Below are 18,216 nucleotides of genomic sequence, written 5' to 3'. Positions count from 1 at the left end.
GGGCATACATTTCATGAAGCATTTGTTTCACAATCCTTTGTGTTGTTAAAATGCATAGATGAATAAACAAACGCAAATAAATTATGGAAATACGAATATCAAGGGCAGATATCCTTCAGTTATTATTGAATTTTCTGCTATCTAAATGGGACTACTCTTTCAGGTTTGACATTGTTACATTTCGACGGTCCCAGGAGTCAGCAGCTAGACATGAAGAAATGCAGCAAAAGACAGGATTAGTAGAGGCTATTATTGTTGAGATCCAGGACAGAGACAAAATCGGGGGTTCTTACTTGCACTCTGATGCAATATGCTGCACGCCTGAGCTTGACAAGGAGAAGTCCTGTAAAGTAGGTGAAGTTATTATACGGCCAAATCCTGATAATCCAGACTGGCCAAAAAGAATTCAGACATTCTTTGATGGTAAAAACGAAGAAACTACCATGGGAACACAGAGCGTCTCTATAAACAAAACAGGGATGTACTATCTCTACTTTATGTTCTGTGATCCTCAACTCCGGGGATTGAAGATTACAGGCAGGACAGTTTGGCGGAATCCTCATGGTTATATCCCTGGAAAAATGGCCCCGATGATGACATTTTTTGGTTTCATGTCACTTGCGTATCTTGCACTTGGGCTTCTATGGTTTCTTCAGTTTGTGAGATGTTGGAAGGATATTTTGCAGCTGCATTACCATATAACAGCTGTTATTGCACTTGGTATGTGCGAAATGGCTTTCTGGTACTTTGAGTATGCTAACTTCAATTCAACTGGGACCAGACCTATGGGCATAACCTTGTGGGCGGTTACATTTACTGCTGTGAAGAAGACCGTGTCTCGCGTTCTTCTTTTAGTAGTTTCAATGGGCTATGGTGTTGTTCGACCCACATTGGGTGGGATTACATACAGAGTTGCTGCTCTTGCTATCATCTATTTTACTGCCTCAGAAGCCCTTGAACTTGTTGAAAATCTGGGAAACATCAATGACTTCTCTGGCAAAACGAGATTATTTCTAGTGTTACCTGTTGCCATACTTGATGCTACCTTCATCATCTGGATATTTTCATCCCTCTCTAGAACTCTAGAGAAACTGCAGGTAGCTGCCTCACTTTCTTGCTAGTCTAAGTAAAAAATATGTTCTAGTTGGATGGGTCCACCATGCTATTATTATGAAGCATGCTTCTCTAAACTGTGTTTTTTCCGTACATCAACATAGCATTTTTTTTGGTATTTCTGAATGGCGATACAAGGGCTCGTGCTACAGCTGTTTACATTCTAGCAAAAGCTGTAGCTAGTTGTATCTTATGCTAAGCATCCAACTTATGCTCCACTGTGGCCATGTCTTTCAACAATCAGTATCTGTGTTGCATGTTATTGAGTTCACATGAGGTGAACATGCCACTCCAAAAAATTGGGTTTATCACCCAACTTGTTTGGGTCCAGGATAAAGTTGGTTGCTCTGCTCTGATACCTATACTGCCTAAAAACAAGTCGATTAATTTATTGTCTATTCTTTCATTTAATATCCTTTTATCATATAGTTTATGTACTAACCTTTCTCTGATTACATGACAGCTGCGGAGAAGCATGGCGAAACTTGAATTGTATCGGAAGTTTACAAATTCTCTAGCTATGTCAGTGGTTATCTCAATTGCTTGGATTGGCTATGAGGTATGTGTTAGGATTCTATCGTTGCAATTTGGGAAAGTAGCCACAAATGGAAAATGAATAAACTCTTAGCATGCAGACTTGTCATACGATCACTAAACATCAATTATTTCATGCAAATTGTTGGAGAACATAGAAGCAAATGCCAAATCAACTTTTTTTCCCTTGTCCGCCTCCTATATGATATTGACTCATGGAGTTGTTTGCCTCTTGGGAATGAGTGATCACCTTTATGCAGGTTCTGTTTCTAAGTATGATTTGACTTATTTGTTTGGTTTTGAATCAGCTATATTTCAATGCAACCGATCCATTGAGTGAGCTTTGGCGAAGGGCTTGGGTCATCCCTGCCTTCTGGAATGTCCTCTCATATGTCCTTCTTGCCATCATATGCGCCCTTTGGTCACCATCTCGTAATCCAACAGGGTATTCCCTCTGCTATGAAGTTCACCGTCTTCTCATTTGAGTATAATTGTTCATTTGGGTTTGCATGTACACAATGTAGTTCATTCAGCTTGAGCACTATTTAAGTCTCTAACTGTCACTATGTTGACTAAGCTGTCAATAACATTATTGTGCAAGGTTCATATCTGTTATGTTCTAACTCAGTCCTGGATTTGTCTCTTTTTGAGACAGTTCATATTGTTGACTAAGCTGTCAAGAACATTATTGTGGAAGGTTTTTATTTATGCCCGGCTGATATGTTGTAACCATCAACACTTCCACGATATTCTGAAGAGATGATTTAACCCTGTTTTTTCTTCTATACATATGTTATTACAAACATGTGCCATACTTATCCAACAATACAATCAGTGCATTTCTAAAACTATTACTCCATTTTCCACGATATTGGTCACCACTGTTATATACTCCCTCCGTTCCTAAATACAAGTCTTTTTAGATATTCCAATGGGGACTACGTATGGAGCAAAATGAGTGAATCTATACTCTAAAATATGTCTACATAATCCGTATGTAGTCCTTATTGAAAACTCTAAAAAAACTTATATTTAGGAACGGAGGGAGTATATTCTAACTCACGTTATGACTTCTAAAACGAATGTATTTACAGTTCCTTCAACATGTTCACTATTTAACATTAGTTGATCACATTGTCTGTAAAAACCCTTATACCTATAGCTTAGCTTAGGTACGGTTGAAAGAATGACTTGTTTCGCATAGAGTTGTTAGTATGAACCATGTGCACAGATTTAACTTTGTTTTTTTGTGACCTTCTTGCTGTGTACAGATTTGCATATTCAGAGGAGACAGGTGATGAGGCTGACGAGGAAGGACTCTCTCTTGTAGGCAGTGCTGTTAAAGGAACAGGAGATATTGTGAACATGCATGTGTTTACTGAGGATAAACGTGCATGAGAAGTTATTGACTTAGTGCAGCTGTACTCCTTGTGGAATACTATGGAATGTAATCTTGTGTTATCCAAGCATGCAGATAGCACTTTTGACTTTGAGCGCCGGAGGCAACTGCCTCTCAAATATGGTTGGATAACAAGTTAGTACATAGCATAGTGAATTTGGATTAGTTGACTCTAGGTCAGGATTAGGGCTCATAATATTCATGGTCCTAAGCTGTAGCTTTTGACTTGAAACTTTCTGCTACGTTTCCCTTCCACTCTAAGCGAGCTCACACCCATCTTCACTTCTTTTTTTGTTTTTGTCTTTTTGCGAATCATCTTCACATGCTTTATCTACATTCTTCTTCTACCCTCCCTCTATCTGTTTGTTTATACTTAAGAGAATATGCTATTCCGTAGCGAGCTAGCATTTGCTTGTCATTTTTCTCAGATCCACATTATATGTATAGTGGGAGGCATTCCTCTTTGACATGCTTCAGTCAGCTTAGCCCTGGGTTGCTATAGAGCAGCTATAGAATGGAACTTCATGTTTATTTACTCCAGCAAAGAGCTACAGACCTGTTTCACAATTGTCTGCTCCCCCTTCTGCGAGAAAAGTTTTCTGTGTTTTTGTCTTTGCATGGAAGTTTTTAGATAAAATTATGTTGTAGTTCAGTTCCTGTGGTTTGAGTCATAGTCGAGGCAGTTTTTGCAAAACATTTAGCATAAACACGACGACCATTGTGAAGTTTTTGAATAATGTGAGACTCATTTATTTAACTCGTTATCAATGAAGTAGTAGCACAGGGCCCCAAATTTTACCGGCCCGGCCCTGAGTAGCATGCTAACCAATTCCATTGTGCCCAATTGCAGTGAAGTACCGTACCGTTTCCCTCTGGATTCATGGATAGCTGACATCTGCTGAAGCTTGCGTGCGATTCCAATGTGTAGGTGGTGACTTTGTGTTGAAGGATTTGACTTCCACATGATTTTACCCGTCCAATGATGACTACCCGATACAAAGAAGTTGGCGAAATATACTAGAGTTTGAGAGCATGGAGTGTGGCTTACTGCAGTTGTTGTGGTTGGCGTGTAGACTTGTACAGTAGATTGGTAGAAGCCTACCCTGTCAAACGCTTGACTGCATCGCTCCCGTTCTGCATGGATCGAAATGGTGTTGCGGCAGTTCCTTGTGTATTTATCATATGTACGCTTATAGAATGAACTAGCAACTATATAATCATATATGTTGATGATTTTGCCTTCTTGTTTTTGGCCTTGAAGATATTTATTAAGCTACTACTACCTTCGTCCTGGTTTATTTGTCTCCTTAGTCTTTTGTGCCAGACTTTGACCATAGATTTAACTAAGAGAATAATATGTCATCAAAAGTTATATTGTTGGATTTGTATTTGAACATAGTTTCTAGTGATATTATTTTTTATTACATGCATTAGCATTTTGTTAGTTAAATATAAGATCAAAATTTAGCATTAAATGAAAAGAGGACCAATAAATCAAGGCGGAGGCGGTATTATGATTTGTGGAAGGTCTAATTGAAACATTCCGTGCAGGTCAACGCATAGAATCTAATGCTTTCGTTTCAGAATTTTTATACATTTTCCTGGATGTTTTCTCTTTCCTTTTTTCCTTTTTACCTCCATTTCACTGATATTCTAGGCTAAGCTGGGCTGCCGCATCCACGAGCATTTCATGTACAGACAGTTAGAGCATCTACAGCGGCCTCCTGGACGTGCCCGGTTGGAAAAAAATGACGAACCCCTTGTATTATCTGTTCTGTTCCTAAACCCTCATATTGAAATAAAATGTAAATATAGGAAGGATACAAGTCTCGCGCGCTGAAACAAATGTAAATATAGAGAGGATATAAGGGCTCGCGGACGCATCTGGATGTCGGTCCGTGATGTAGGATGTGGCCCACCCCGGACCCCTTTTCTCTTTTCTTTATTTTTTTTGTCTCTTCATCTTCATCAATCATACGCAATTTTTTTAACAGAAAAATCACATATAAATGAGCGGACATATAAAAAACAAAATAAGGAGCATGTCTGCATACACATGACACTGACCGGGGGTGTCCACACACTGTTAGGGGATGCGATTTGCTAAGTCTAGTTGTAAATGCTTTTATACCCATTGGAGGTTAGGGTCTCAGATGAGAGAGGCGGCTGACATGCGAGGGTTAGGCCAACTCCAACACGCCGACCCATTTGGTCTGCCTGTGTCCATTTGGGTACGCACGGCCAAAAACCACGGCCCAACACGCCGACGACAGGGTTCCATGCTGGCGGTGCCGCAGTCTGACCGCGCGGGGGCGGCCGAGATTCGCAACCGCCGTGCTAACCTCCTGCCGGAGCTATACCGCCACCCTGGCTACGCGACGGATTTGACGTATTGGGACGCGTGGTACGCCACCGAGCACGACGTGCGCGTCGGGGGAGCTTCGGGGGTGCGGCCATCACTCCACCACCGTCGATGATGGTGAAGGACCAGGAGTAGCAGGACGCCTACATCGCGACCCTCGAGGACGCCACATGGGCGCTTGCGAAGTCCGAGCGTAAGGAACTGCCAGGTGGTCTGGCCTTGTGCAGGCACTGACGGAGCCGGCAGCCGGCATGGAGGCCAAGGCACCCCCACCGCCACCAGCACTGCCCTGCACCCGAGCCTGCTTATGCGGGCTATTCTCTGGAGTGGAGGCTATTGGTGGGGCAAACATGGTCATTGCGAGCGCGGTGCCGGTGTCCATGTCGTGCGCTCTTGTGTGGTTGGCCCGAGCGACGAGGGCGAGCGACATTTGTACGAGGCTGAGTCGCGGGCGTTGGCGGCCGAGTGGGAGGAGGTGGAGTGCCGGTTGCAGTCCGAGCGGCAGACGACGGAGCTTGCAGCCTTCCAGTAGACGTTCCCCTAGGCGCAGGCACCAGCGTACGCCGACCTCACCAATAAGGACGCCGCCGCCTAGATGCACGAACGCCTAGATCCGCCGACCCAACAGATGTTTTATTTTAATGTCTTTATTTTTATTTTTATTTAACATATGAAATGCACTTTCAACCCCTGTTTTGTTCTTTTAATGTGTCGGCCCGCGATGGGCGCACCTACGGGTTGCCAGACAAAACCGGACAGCGGCGTCCATCTGATCAATCCAAACGAACAAAAACAAATAAAAGGCAGATCAATTTTGCGTCTATTTGGAACAGCGCCTTGGAGTTGGCCTTCAGAGTTTTGGTTCCTCCGCTCCCACCGGCCGAATTTTAGAATGCCTCCCTCGGCATTAGTGCCCTCTGACTCTGAGGTGTCGTAGGCTTCGATTTGGACTTTGGATGGAGTTGTGAGGCGTGTGATGTTTGCCACCGGCAGGCTCCTCCTTCACTGATGGAGCTCTCGACGGTCAAGGACCTTGCCGTCACAGCCAAAGCGTGTTCATCGGTCTCAGAACTAGACAGCCAGGTGGCTTAAGCAGCTTCAAAAACCTCAAAAATAGTACTTTGCGTCAAAAACAGATTAGGGGGCCAATAATCAGCAAGGCAAGCAAAAGCACACAAAAAAACACTCTTCGTCAGGGCAATTCAGCAATAAACCACAAAAAAAAGATATAATGAAATTTCCAATGTTGGACTCAAATTTCTGAAGTTCTGGATCTCACTAGGAAAATTTATCCTGTACCCTTTTAAAGCATAAAATTCCAACCAGACACACCACTAAGCTACCTAAAACCTCAACGAGGGGGAAGAAAAGGGAAATGGTTAACATATCGTCAGGTAATACAAAAGATTTGGCAAAGTGCAAAAAGAATCTGTATCTATGTACCTCTTTATTTCCTCCTAGACACAACTCTATCTTAAATTACAGAGTATATATCATTCCCCCCTTATCTGTACATTTGTCATCTGATTCATCACTAGTCCCCACCCCCCAAGGATGAAGCTGTTTGATGCCTCGCCGTACAGTTAGTTCTTCGCAACTGCCGCTTCAGTGCATTTTTCAGCCTCTTCTACAGCCAGAATCTCTTGTCCTTGCTAACTTGTGTCCTCATGTATAATCTAGGGCAGTAATTTCACAAAACAACAGGCAGAACCGGCAGGTCAGCACTAGTCCACAATGAAAACTTGCACGCTATGCTACAGGAAGAACAATATCAAATACAGTATAAAAATGCAAGTCACAGACTGGGATGTTTGTGCCTAAAAAATTACTGGAAATAGTTGCTGAATAGCTGAAACTGCAGCTCGTGTGATTTTTCAATCTCATCCTACAGAAACACTGCTAGCTCATGATTGCTTCTTATGATCTACTACAAAGTCATAAATGCATAACTTGACTGCAGTTAAGTAATGCAAATTGTGCTCTTGCGTGTGTCTAAAAACATGATAGTAGAATAAACTAAATAATAATCATATGGCAGTCGTGAATAAAACTCACCTTTTTTTAACAAAAGACCAGCTCAACAAATGAATCAACACAGTTCCCAAACTGGGTGACGAACTAACTGCATGAAACCATTGTTGTTAGCTGATATCACTTTCAGGCCTTGATCGCAACTGTTGAGGCAGCTTCTTTAACAACTCAGCTTCTCTTGCTATTTGAATATCAGATGGCCAGAAGGTCTCATATATTACTTTGCAAAGAAACCGAGGAAGCAACCCCAAGACTATTATAAGGCAAACACTAAGCCAGTAAGTTCTTGAAGCAGCCATATTGTATAGTGTCCTGCCAAATATAAGATTCTTAGGCTTGTCACCTTTGGACAATAAATAAGAGGGATCAAGAGAGCAAATCAGTGAAAACTTACCCGTAATTAGGGAATATAGGTATAGAATCTATTAACACCATGCACAAAAACGTTGCAGCTATAGAGCCCCATATGGCGAGATGGGTTATAAGCACCCAACGTTGAATGTCCATGGCCAGATGAATATTGACCAGTATAACCACCGCAATTGTCCATAAACTTCCCATGCTCCATATGTCCATCGTACTGATATTGTATGTGAAGAAAGGTACATAGAAAAGGACAAGGCTTTGCCACAAGGTATCTAGCATTGTGATCCAGAAGAGTGTCATATTGTAGCCCTCATTTCGAAGCCCTGCCTCATATAGTCTCGGATAATAAAGAAGAGTATTGTGACTCAAGTCCTTGTCTAGAATACCAACCACTACTGTGGGAACTGATGTGTAGATAAGGGAATAGAAAACACTACTCCAATCTGTTAGCGCAAGCGTTGCGGAATATGCAGTGTGCAAGATATACCTACATCAAATCATTAAAACATTAGATCAACCTGCATTACAAGATGCCAAAAAAGGCCAAAAGGGGCAGGAGGATGATGCTTCTGTATATTCTTACATTTGAATAGTCACTAGATGACACAGGTATACTTAGCTTACAGCATAGGAGAAAAGCATAGAGGAGGGGATATGTACCAGAAGAGCATTAGCACAAAGACAGCATTCCGATAGAAGTTGTAGAGAATCATGTATGCCATACGTTGATAATTCCAGTGCCCATGTACAAGAAGCAATCTCTTCAAAAAGCGGAACTGCCCCATAGCAAAATCTGAAGCCATCACCGCTTGACGACCTTCTTGACCACATATACCAACACCAACATCAGCCATCTGTATCATTGAAACATCATTTGCCCCTGCAAATAGAAAACAAGATTAGAAAAACCAAACTGTCAATATGAACGTGAGCAGAGGCCAAATAGTAGGAAACAGTTAGCGTGTCTCCAAGGTGACAAAAAAAATTGACTAGTTTGATGTACAGCGAAAACAGAAATTGGCATCAACCTAGAGTATCGTATTATTTTATCTCAATTGCAACTGACAGAAATGATTTGTGGCTCTGTACTAATTGTCGGGTTAAGCTGACTGGGTGTTTGTTATTGTATAAATCCGTATAAACTCTTACCAGTGTATAGCTGAATTGCACTCTTTACAGATATGCAATGCACGAGATGATGGCCAGGATACAACAACAAAAAAAAAACATTCAAACACCTAAGATACAAAACGTAGGTGCAACCATGTGTTACCGGTATTCGCACTATCATTCAGCTGGTGATGTAATAAAATAAAATACTTTTAGCACCAACACTCATGATGTGGTTCAACTATAGGAGGAAAACTAAAAAGAAACAAATCACCAAAAAGTTGGCATTCTAGTTCAAGCAAGTTATCATCACTAGTAATTTGCACTACATATTTTACCATTGGACAAGCCAATTGATACAGAAGACTAAGATAAAAAATATGCTCACTAACAACATAGCAACATGAATCGGATACAGAATCTCACCATCACCGATTGCCAAGGTCATGTCACTCGTCCTGCTTTTAATCAGATCGACGATTCCAGCCTTTTGCAGAGGAGCAACACGGCAGCAGATGACAACTTTACAGGAGGTTGCCAAGTCAAATAACTGTCAAACAGAAAGTTGGCAAATATGAAATTATTGCTTAAGTATGACCGGTATTTTTGTACGTCAACTTGTATTAGTTACATGTGCAGCCATGGTGTGTGCACTAAAATAGCAACTAATATTGCTGAACTAAAGCTATTGACTATATGTTTGACCAATTGAAACAGAACACAAAGATATGTATTATTATTATTAATAGATAAACAGAATATGATCACAAACCTCTGATTCAAGATCTTTCTCTAGAATATACACAAGGGAGTTCCCATCAATTATCAGTGCTAACTCAGCATCATCAAAATTTGGTGATTCCTCGATGTTTACTGACTTGTCATTAGCAATAACCCCAGTCAACTGGAAGTTTTGTATTCCACTTTCAGATGCTTGACCATTAGAGGACCTTAATTTTGAAACATCGCCGTTGTGCAGATCTTCCACATCTTGCTTTCCAAGGTCAGCCGACTTGATTCCAAATTTGGCTTTAGCGTCAGCTAGAAGGCTCCTGCATTCAATCTCGGAGGAACCATTTATGATAATTGAATGCATACCTTGAGTTAATAATCGACATGATAAACCAATCGATATAGCAGTTTCTTGCTTATCCCCTGTGAGAACCCAGACCTTGATTCCAGCCTGACGGAGGGACTCAATGGCCTCAGGCACACCATCCTGCAACTTATCTTCAATTCCAGTTGCACCCAGAAGAGTCAAATCACACTCTACAAGGGCTGCCGCCTGACGGAGCTTTGCCGATCTCTCTGTCATGGAGGTGCTAGCTTCTTCGTACCTTTCCTGCCATTCACTGAATTCTTCATTGCTCAGGTACTTCGAACCAATTACTAAGGTTCGTAGACCCTCTGAGGAATAACTTGACAAATGATTTTCTGTAGTTTCTATAGTTTTGGCGTGCAAAGAATCAAAAAGTCCATCATGGTTCCTGGTCCTCAAAATACTAAGCATTGAAGTATCAGCACCCTTGACAAGAACTTTCACAGTGTCGTCTGGAAATCTTACAACAACAGACATTCTTTTTCTCACACTATCAAATTCATGCAGACCAAGAACATCCAACCTGTTTGTGACAATGAAATTGTTCCGTGAAATACATGTAGAAGATTGTCAACAGGTACAAAATGCATTTCTTGGTCAACTCGGGAAGAAATTAAAGGTAGCTTAAATGTTCTCATAAAACAAAGAATGTTCTAGTATTTACCTTATCCTCTCGCCCTGAACATCTATAACAATGTGGCCAGTTGTTCTTTCAACAAGCTTGTATCCGTAAGCAGAAGCTGCAATTACTAAGGCCTGCTCATCAGGTGATTCGCCCTGGTAATCAATTGCACCAACCTCACTTACTTCATTGGTCAAATCGGGAGAACCTCCTGTGCTAACTGGAATGACAGTATTGCATGCAGCCAAAGTAAGGAAAAAATCATGGGCTGCGAGTCTTTCCTCCCCAAACAATGGTTGTTTCAGAAGTGCCAAGAGTAGTGCATCAACATTGATTTCTGACTTGGGCTTCCTGTCATGTTGGCTCGATGACTCTGTAGAAGGATAGAAACTTAATCATTTATAGGTACACGATCAAATACCAGCTGTACTTGTGTCTTTACTAGTTTCAAAATTCCATTTTCGTTCATCGGAACTAGAAACTTGAACTTTCACTACTTTGAGCTAATTAAATTAAGTACAACGGGTAGTAATTCAGCCTGGAGAAAGGTGGGTCTAGTTGCACGTGCCAATCGATCACCAATCATCTAGGTTTTTATTATTACTATAGGAATGAAAGAGTGATCTAAAACAGAAAAAAAGAGCTGCAAAATAGATTTATAGAGAAAAAGTAGTTAACTTGCCTGCAATGGTTATTTCATGTGATGAGTCACTAGTGACCTGCAAGGAGCTCCCATAATTCCTCCCATAGATGCTCGCTTGCTGAAATTCCATCTTATTTTGAGTCAAGGTACCTGTTTTGTCAGAAAATATATACCGTATTTGGCCTAGGTCTTCATTGATATTCAATGACCGGCACTGAAATCTTGAACCTGAACTACTGTCATACATCCGAGTATCTCCAATCATGAAGTATGACTGCCCCACTCTAACTAGCTCCATGGTGATGTATAATGATATTGGTATCATTATCTGAAAGATAATCACAGAACTCAAGAAGGAGAAAAATATCTCCAATGCAAGGCCATAGAACTCAAAATCCTTTCTGTTTTCCCTGCCAAAGGTGAAGTACTTTCTCCTGTAGTATGGTAGTGCGTCAAGGTTTTTAGTATTTTTAAATAACCATACACCCATCCCTGTAGCAACAACTGAGCATGTGATCAAGAGGAAAGCTGATAACCAAAGGGTTTCCCTGTTCATGTAACTCTCTAGATTGCTGCTCTTTGAACGAGATATTGTACTGTTTAACATAGCTTTTGTCTCCTGGCCAGCATAGACGACGACCCCGATAATCCATTCTGTGTTTTTGAGCTGGCACCCACGCAATACAATGTTAGATTGGCCAAGCGGAATCCTCTGATTATTCAGCTCCATGGTAGCTGTAAACTCATAGATATTTCTGTTAGGCTGCTCACATTTGATCAACCCCAAATATGAGCTGTGGCTTATCATGGTAACAGTTTCCTGGCGAGCATACCTTGTTTTCAGGTTTGACTCGCCATCCAAATTCATTGTTTGGATGTAAGCTATACCATTTGGATCACTTGTACCCAGCAGGACCATATCACATGGCATTGTTTCATTGGAATGAATTTTGACAACCTCCCCCACACAAATGTGTTTCCATTTTTTTGACCGAAAATCACCATGTTGAAGAACAAGTGCCTCTCGGTTATTTTCATTCCTGTCAGATCTGTGACGACGCCAGTCTTCATAACCATCTTTTATAGCAGTCACAAACAACACAAAAAGTAGCGGGAACAATGAAGCAGTCCTTCCAAACACAGCTAAAGGAGGTAGCTGGTTAAGAGCAGCAATAACTAGGAAGTATACATAAGCCAGCCGATGGAACTGGATGAAGAGGTTCTTAGGCAGGAAAGTAATCAAAGTATACTTGCTTGTCCGAATCTCATTTCCTGTAAATTCATATCGGTCGTTTGTTCTGCAGGGATCATTGATGTAAATTAGCCTTGGGTCATGCTCTTGCTCAGATGAAAACAGGTCTTCAAAATGTGAGCTCTTGTTCCTGCCCCTCGGGGGTCGATTTGGTTTCTCCTGGGAGGAAGATACTACTCCGACCTCTAGGGATGATGGAGAGCGCTGCATCTCCATTACACCACCCCAAGAAATCTTCCGCTGCCTCTCCTTCTGAGAGCATTCCACCGAGAGACGATGGAAGAAATGCGAATCAGCAGACTGGAAACGCTCTGCCACCCTGCTCAAATCAGACTCCTCCGGACAATGCCTTGGTATGGCATCCCCTTCATCCGCAAAATTAACAGAAGCAGTATCGCAATCCTCATACACTGAGGAAGAGCATGAATCAGCACGGCAGAGGCAGTTCAATGAGCCCACCGATGGCCGAGCAGGAGCCGTATGCTTTGAAGGCGAGTCTGCACTTCCGGATGATGACAGGAGCAAGGGGTCAACGGTACTCATATATAACTGCCGTGTCCCAGCCCATGCATCACCCCAGTAAGCAACCAAGTTACCAGAAGGGCAAGTTCACACCGGACTTCAGCACACCATGTGCCGCACACATCTCATACTTGACGATTCTGCACCATGGACACCTCCAAGACCACAGATTTCTTCAGTCAGCCTGCTGAAGAAAAGAGAGAGTTGGAGCAGCTCATGATTATTGTGAGATCGACAGCTGAAAAAAGAATTGGAGCATGATAAAACAAGCTAATATTACTGAAAGCTGGATTAAACATTTCAACGAGCTTGACTTGAATGCAGGTAACTAACTTAAAATAGAGCAGCTAAATTAGCACGAACTAAACTTCATTAAACCCCACAAAAAGCATGGCACCGCTTGCCCCCTCAACAACTAATACGAAACAGAACAGACTTTGGTCGCGGAGCTAGTAAATCCCTCACTCAAACTCCTTAATCTCTGAGCTATGCCTCGAAGCTGGATCAAACAATCAACGCCGCTTCCAGCAAAAAAAAAAATCCAAAAAAACACAAGAAAAAAAGATCTCAGATCGTGCCAAAGGGAGACAGCCGGGGGACCAGACAGAAACAGGACACGCACCAAAAAGGAGGCCTCCGGATCGGACCAAGCCAATGCCGAGCTGAAAGGCTCGGCCCTCGCGGCGCGGGTTGCGGGGCGGCGGATCCGCGGCGCGCTTCCGCGGATCTGACGGCGGAAGCGGGGAGCTTCCGCGGTCGGATCCGGCGGCGGTCCGCCTAGGGGCTGAAGCCGCCGACGGCGAGGAGCAGGAGGAGGATGAGATGGAGGAGACGGCGGGGGTGTGTGGTGTGGGAACTCTTTTTTCCTTTTTTTCTTTTTCGGCGCTCGCTGGCTGGCTGGCGAGATCGGGGAGGAGAGGAGGAGAAGGTGGTACGGCGCGTAGGCGTAGGCGTAGTGGTAGACGGGTGGAGGAGCGCGAATTATTCGCCCAATCTACCTCTCATTTCTACGTACGATTGTGTACATTGCATTTCTCGGGTATTCCCGTTCTGCCCCTGGGTGGGTTCTTGTTTGGCGGTTAAAATCTCAAGCTGCTCAACCGTTTTCATCTGAACCCATTTTCAGAAATTCTAAAAAAAAAACAATTTTCCGAAAACAACTCGCTTTTACCGTATAATTAGATCAACTCCACCGTACGACCCCAAACGGACGTCCGCTTTGCCCAGATTCGGTACGTTTGGATAGGGCAATGGGGTCGTGTCCGGTCCTGTCCTGGGATGCGGCGACCGTGCGTCCAGCGTGCGGTCGCATCCTTTGGCCCCATCATGTCCGCCACGGCCAAAAATGCCCATATTTACATATCAAAACAAGTTTGCACGTCCAAATATTAATTGTCTGAAAATAAAAATAGTTTTACAACTCAATCGGATGTCTGTAATAAAATAGTTTTACAACCAAATCGAAATTGTCTTGAATGAACATGATGAACCAATACATCTATTGGTTGACAATGTGACTCCACGCGTGTTCAACCAAGTCATTTTGAAGATTCAAATGAGTGTGCCAATCACGCAGTTCATGATGAAATTGGACAAACTGTTCAAATGTGGCCGGTTCTTGGTGCAGGGGCTCAATATTTTCACCTTGATAATCAAATCCTTGGTCGAAGATCATGTCATCACACTCGTCCTCAACGATCATATTGTGCATGATCACACAAGCAGTCATCACCTCCCAAAACTTCCCTTCATCCCATGTCAGTGCAGGGTTTCGAACGATACCCCATCGGGATTGAAGCACACCAAAAGCACGTTCCACATCCTTTCTAGTACTCTCTTGCATTTGGGCAAATCTCTTTCACTTCTCACCTTGGGGGTTCGATGTCTTCATAAACGTTGACCACTGAGGATATATACCATCAACTAGATAGTATCCATTGTTGTATTGGTGGCCGTTGATCTCAAAGTTGACAGATGGGGAGTGGCCTTCTGCAAGCCTTGCGAAGACTGGAGAACGCTGCAACACGTTGATATCATTGTGAGAACCTGCCGTAACGAAGAAAGAATGTCATATCCAAAGATCCTGCGAAGCCACCGCTTCTAATATGACAGTGCACGCTTTGACATGCCCCCTGTACTGGTCGTGCCAAGCAAATAGACAGTTCTTCCACTCCTAATGCATACAATCGATACTGCCAAGCATGCCTGGAAAGCCTCTAGCTGCGTTGGTCGACAACAATCTCTCTGTATTAGCGGCAGTTGGCTGCCTCAAGTACTCAGGGACAAACACTGCCACCACGGCCTTGCAGAACTTGTACAGTGACAACAGACATGTGGACTCACTCATACGCACATACTCATCCACCAGATCACCTGAAATTCCATATGCAAGCATGCGGATGGTCGCGGTGCATTTCTGGTAAGAGGAGAATCCAAGCTTGCCAAGGGCATCCGTCTTGCACTCGAAGTATGGGTCATGAGCAACCACTCCCTCTCGGATACGATTGAACACATGCCTTGCCATACGAAAACGGCGACAGAATTTATCCGGCTTGAAGAGCGGGGTGTTCGCAAAGTAATCGGCATAGAGCAGGGGGTGGCCTCTCTCCCTATTGCAGTTCAGGTTGGGAGCACGGCCAGGGAGTGACCCCCTGTACCGAGGAAACTGTCGTTCAATGTGGTCGTGAACGACCAGTGCAGCCACCACAAGATCTTCACCATCCGACGACGAATCATCCGATGAATAAATGAAGTGGTGGAAGAAAAATTCATCTCCACTGTCCATACCTTTATGGGCAAAGTGTCAAACACCTTGCGGTCGTGGTGGCAAAGAGGCCGCGATGATCACCTCGATGCAGCGGGGGTGGTTGGCGGCCTGCTACTGGCCGCTCTGAAGCACTCGTCGGAAGCTGTCGTGGCTGACGATGACATGTACCTAGGGTAGGATCATAGGCCTAACCTGGATGCCTTACCCAAATTCACTGCCCTAGAGTCAAGGACATTCAAGATATAACAGAAGAAACCGACTGAGATCACCAAGGGATGCAATCCACTCGACCTCAAACCTCACTCGGTAACCCCAATTCCATTCGACCCAAAATGAAGTCACTCGGCCATACAAGAAATCACTCGGAATACAGGAGGCCTAAAGTCACTCAGGATGGCAACGATCAGGCATTCAATCTATAGTCTTAAAGACCATTTATAGCTCTTTATAGCTGACGTTACCAGTAACGTCCAGTCTTAATGTACATTGAACCATGTGTAACGTGGGATGGCTGGGGTCCTAGCGCACTCTATATAAGCCACCCCCTTCCTCTGGCACAAGGGTTCACACCCCCTGTGACTCTCACGCATAGTCCAGTCGACCAGCCTCCAGGCACCGAGACGTAGGGCTGTTACTTCCTCCGAGAAGGACCTGAACTCGTAAACCTTGCGTGCACAATCTCGCCGTAGCTAAGTTCTTGCCTCCTCTTACATACCCCCTATATTATTGTCAGACTTACTCCCACAACAGTTGGCGCCCACCGTGGGGCAGGTGTCTTAGCGACTTCTGGTGAGGTTGCAATTTTCCCAATCCCCGTCATCATGGTTTCCGACGGTGGTCTAGCTTTGGGCCGCGAGATCCGTCTCAGCGTGCTCGTTTTCATCGCCGATGACTCCGCCTGGCTCCAGGAGGCCCCCCTCAACGTCGAGGCCCTTCCCGTCCATGGGGCGGCGCATTTTCCGCGTGAGTGCTTGTGGTGTCCTCCTACGACAGCCGTCGACCCAGTATCGATCAGCTCCCACAACATCTTCACTCCCCGCCGCTCGCCGTCACATGCGGTCTAATCGACCGCGGCTTCAGTGGTGGGTGAAGCATGCGGTGGCCGGTCAGTTGGCCACCCCTCAAGTCGCGGCAATCAAGCCCGACGAATTTCTCTACAGACTATTCGACATGTCGACTAGTTCCGCCAAGACTCTGCCCGAGTGGGACAACAGTGACCCTGCGGCAGAAGTCCTGATGGTCAACACGCCGCGCAGCCCTCTTGGTTTCCGTCGCGGTGGCGGCGGCGATGGCGATGGGGGCTCGGTGCATGGTCACGAGGAATATCTTCCCGAAGCCCTCACGTCGCAGCAGAGGGATGAGCTGCACCGTCGCAACATGGAGGCACTCCACACTCCCATCATCGAAGAGACCTCCGAGGCTCGGGCCTTGGAGGCCGCGTGCCTGGCCACTTTGGCCGAGCGTGCATGTCTGGAGAACCTTCAACATTCACTTGACGAGCGCGCTCGGTGACAAATCCCTGAATCCAGTCGACGGCAACGACAATTGTTCCTGCCTGAACCTCAGGTACACTACACTCTGATCCAGAATCTTACAGCTGCAGCCCATATAGCAGAGTCGATCCATCCATCCCAATCAGAAGCTGAAAGAGGTTTGATGCAGATCCGAGCACTGCTCTGGGCAGCAGGAGAGAAAAACACAACCGTTCCTAGGTCGCGCAACAGGATCCACAACAGGTCTGTGGTGGCGGACACAGTATAGTCGGCTCACAACCCAAGATCGCCTCTGCGGCATGAGGGTCGTGGGCACCGCCAGGAATAATATGTGGGTCGGAACCATGAGCAGTATGATCATCGGCTCGGTCGAGATGACCGTCGTCGAGTGCCTACGCCTCCTCCAAGAGGCGGATCATACGTGCCCCGGCGGTATGATGACAGACGCCCATATAGCGATGAGCGAAGGGTCCCTGTCGACCCAAGAGAGCCCGGGTTTGATGCACGGTCAATTCTTGTTCAAGGTCTAGTTGACAGAAACTGAGCACACAGAGAAGGACTAGACAGAGATTGTCCGACTGGTAGCAGAGTGCATGTCTCAGGGCCTGAGTGTTTTAGCAGAGCCATCAAGGTTGCTGAGATTCCCCCCAACTTCAGGTTGGCGACTGGAGTAAGCAAGCTCACCGGTGAGTTGAAGCCTGACACTTGCCTAGAGGATTACCGAGTGGCTGTGCAGATTGGCGGCGACAATGATGATGTGTCCATGAAGCACCTCCCCCTAATGCTGGAAGGTCCAGCCAGAGCTTGGTTGAATCAGTTGACTCCTAGAAGTATCTTCAGTTGGGAAGAGTTGGCCTGAGTTTTTGTCAGGACATTTGAGGACACTTGCAAACCGCCTGCAAG

The 18,216-nt window shown here is 44.6% G+C and overlaps 2 protein-coding genes across 3 annotated transcripts in view; one reads left to right on the top strand and one right to left on the bottom strand.

The window, feature by feature from the left end:
• Positions 1-3,332, top strand: part of LOC123085791 (transmembrane protein 87B) — a 4,800-nt gene extending 1,468 nt beyond the window's left edge. The window contains exons 2-5 of the mRNA XM_044507503.1: positions 164-1,097; positions 1,577-1,672; positions 1,956-2,092; positions 2,919-3,332. Coding sequence (XP_044363438.1) covers positions 164-1,097; positions 1,577-1,672; positions 1,956-2,092; positions 2,919-3,045 — 1,294 coding nt within the window. The 3' untranslated portion in view covers positions 3,046-3,332. The remainder of the gene's footprint in view (positions 1-163; positions 1,098-1,576; positions 1,673-1,955; positions 2,093-2,918) is intronic.
• Positions 3,333-6,637: 3,305 nt separating this feature from the next.
• Positions 6,638-14,018, bottom strand: LOC123085790 (phospholipid-transporting ATPase 1). 2 transcript variants are annotated; one of them, XM_044507501.1, is made up of 9 exons: positions 13,676-14,018; positions 11,319-13,240; positions 10,679-11,009; positions 9,688-10,537; positions 9,342-9,465; positions 8,466-8,685; positions 7,834-8,292; positions 7,464-7,751; positions 6,638-7,084 (listed from the first exon to the last, which is right to left on the bottom strand). In XM_044507501.1, exons 2-8 carry the CDS (start codon positions 13,072-13,074, stop codon positions 7,550-7,552), a joined length of 3,942 nt encoding a protein of 1,313 aa, XP_044363436.1. In that variant the 5' UTR covers positions 13,075-13,240; positions 13,676-14,018; the 3' UTR covers positions 6,638-7,084; positions 7,464-7,549. The 2 variants fall into 2 exon arrangements, with proteins under 2 accessions (XP_044363436.1, XP_044363437.1); XM_044507502.1 differs by having other exon boundaries at positions 11,319-13,237; positions 13,676-14,017.
• Positions 14,019-18,216: the final 4,198 nt, after the last annotated feature.

The sequence above is a fragment of the Triticum aestivum genome, chromosome 4A (genome assembly GCF_018294505.1).
Source record: "Triticum aestivum cultivar Chinese Spring chromosome 4A, IWGSC CS RefSeq v2.1, whole genome shotgun sequence".
Lineage (NCBI taxonomy): Eukaryota > Viridiplantae > Streptophyta > Magnoliopsida > Poales > Poaceae > Triticum > Triticum aestivum.
Note: the sequence above shows the minus strand (reverse complement) of the source record. Positions and strands in the feature narration are given on the sequence as shown.

Bases quoted from the DNA above. Each gene is read 5' to 3' on its own strand.
- LOC123085790 (XM_044507501.1), bottom strand. From the start codon at position 13,074: ATGAGTACCGTTGACCCCTTGCTCCTGTCATCATCCGGAAGTGCAGAC. The intron at 11,010-11,318 runs GCAAGTTAACTA...ATCCTTCTACAG, and splicing joins ACATGAAATAACCATTGCAG to AGTCATCGAGCCAACATGAC. The intron at 8,293-8,465 runs GTACATATCCCC...GATTTGATGTAG, and splicing joins TTTGTGCTAATGCTCTTCTG to GTATATCTTGCACACTGCAT.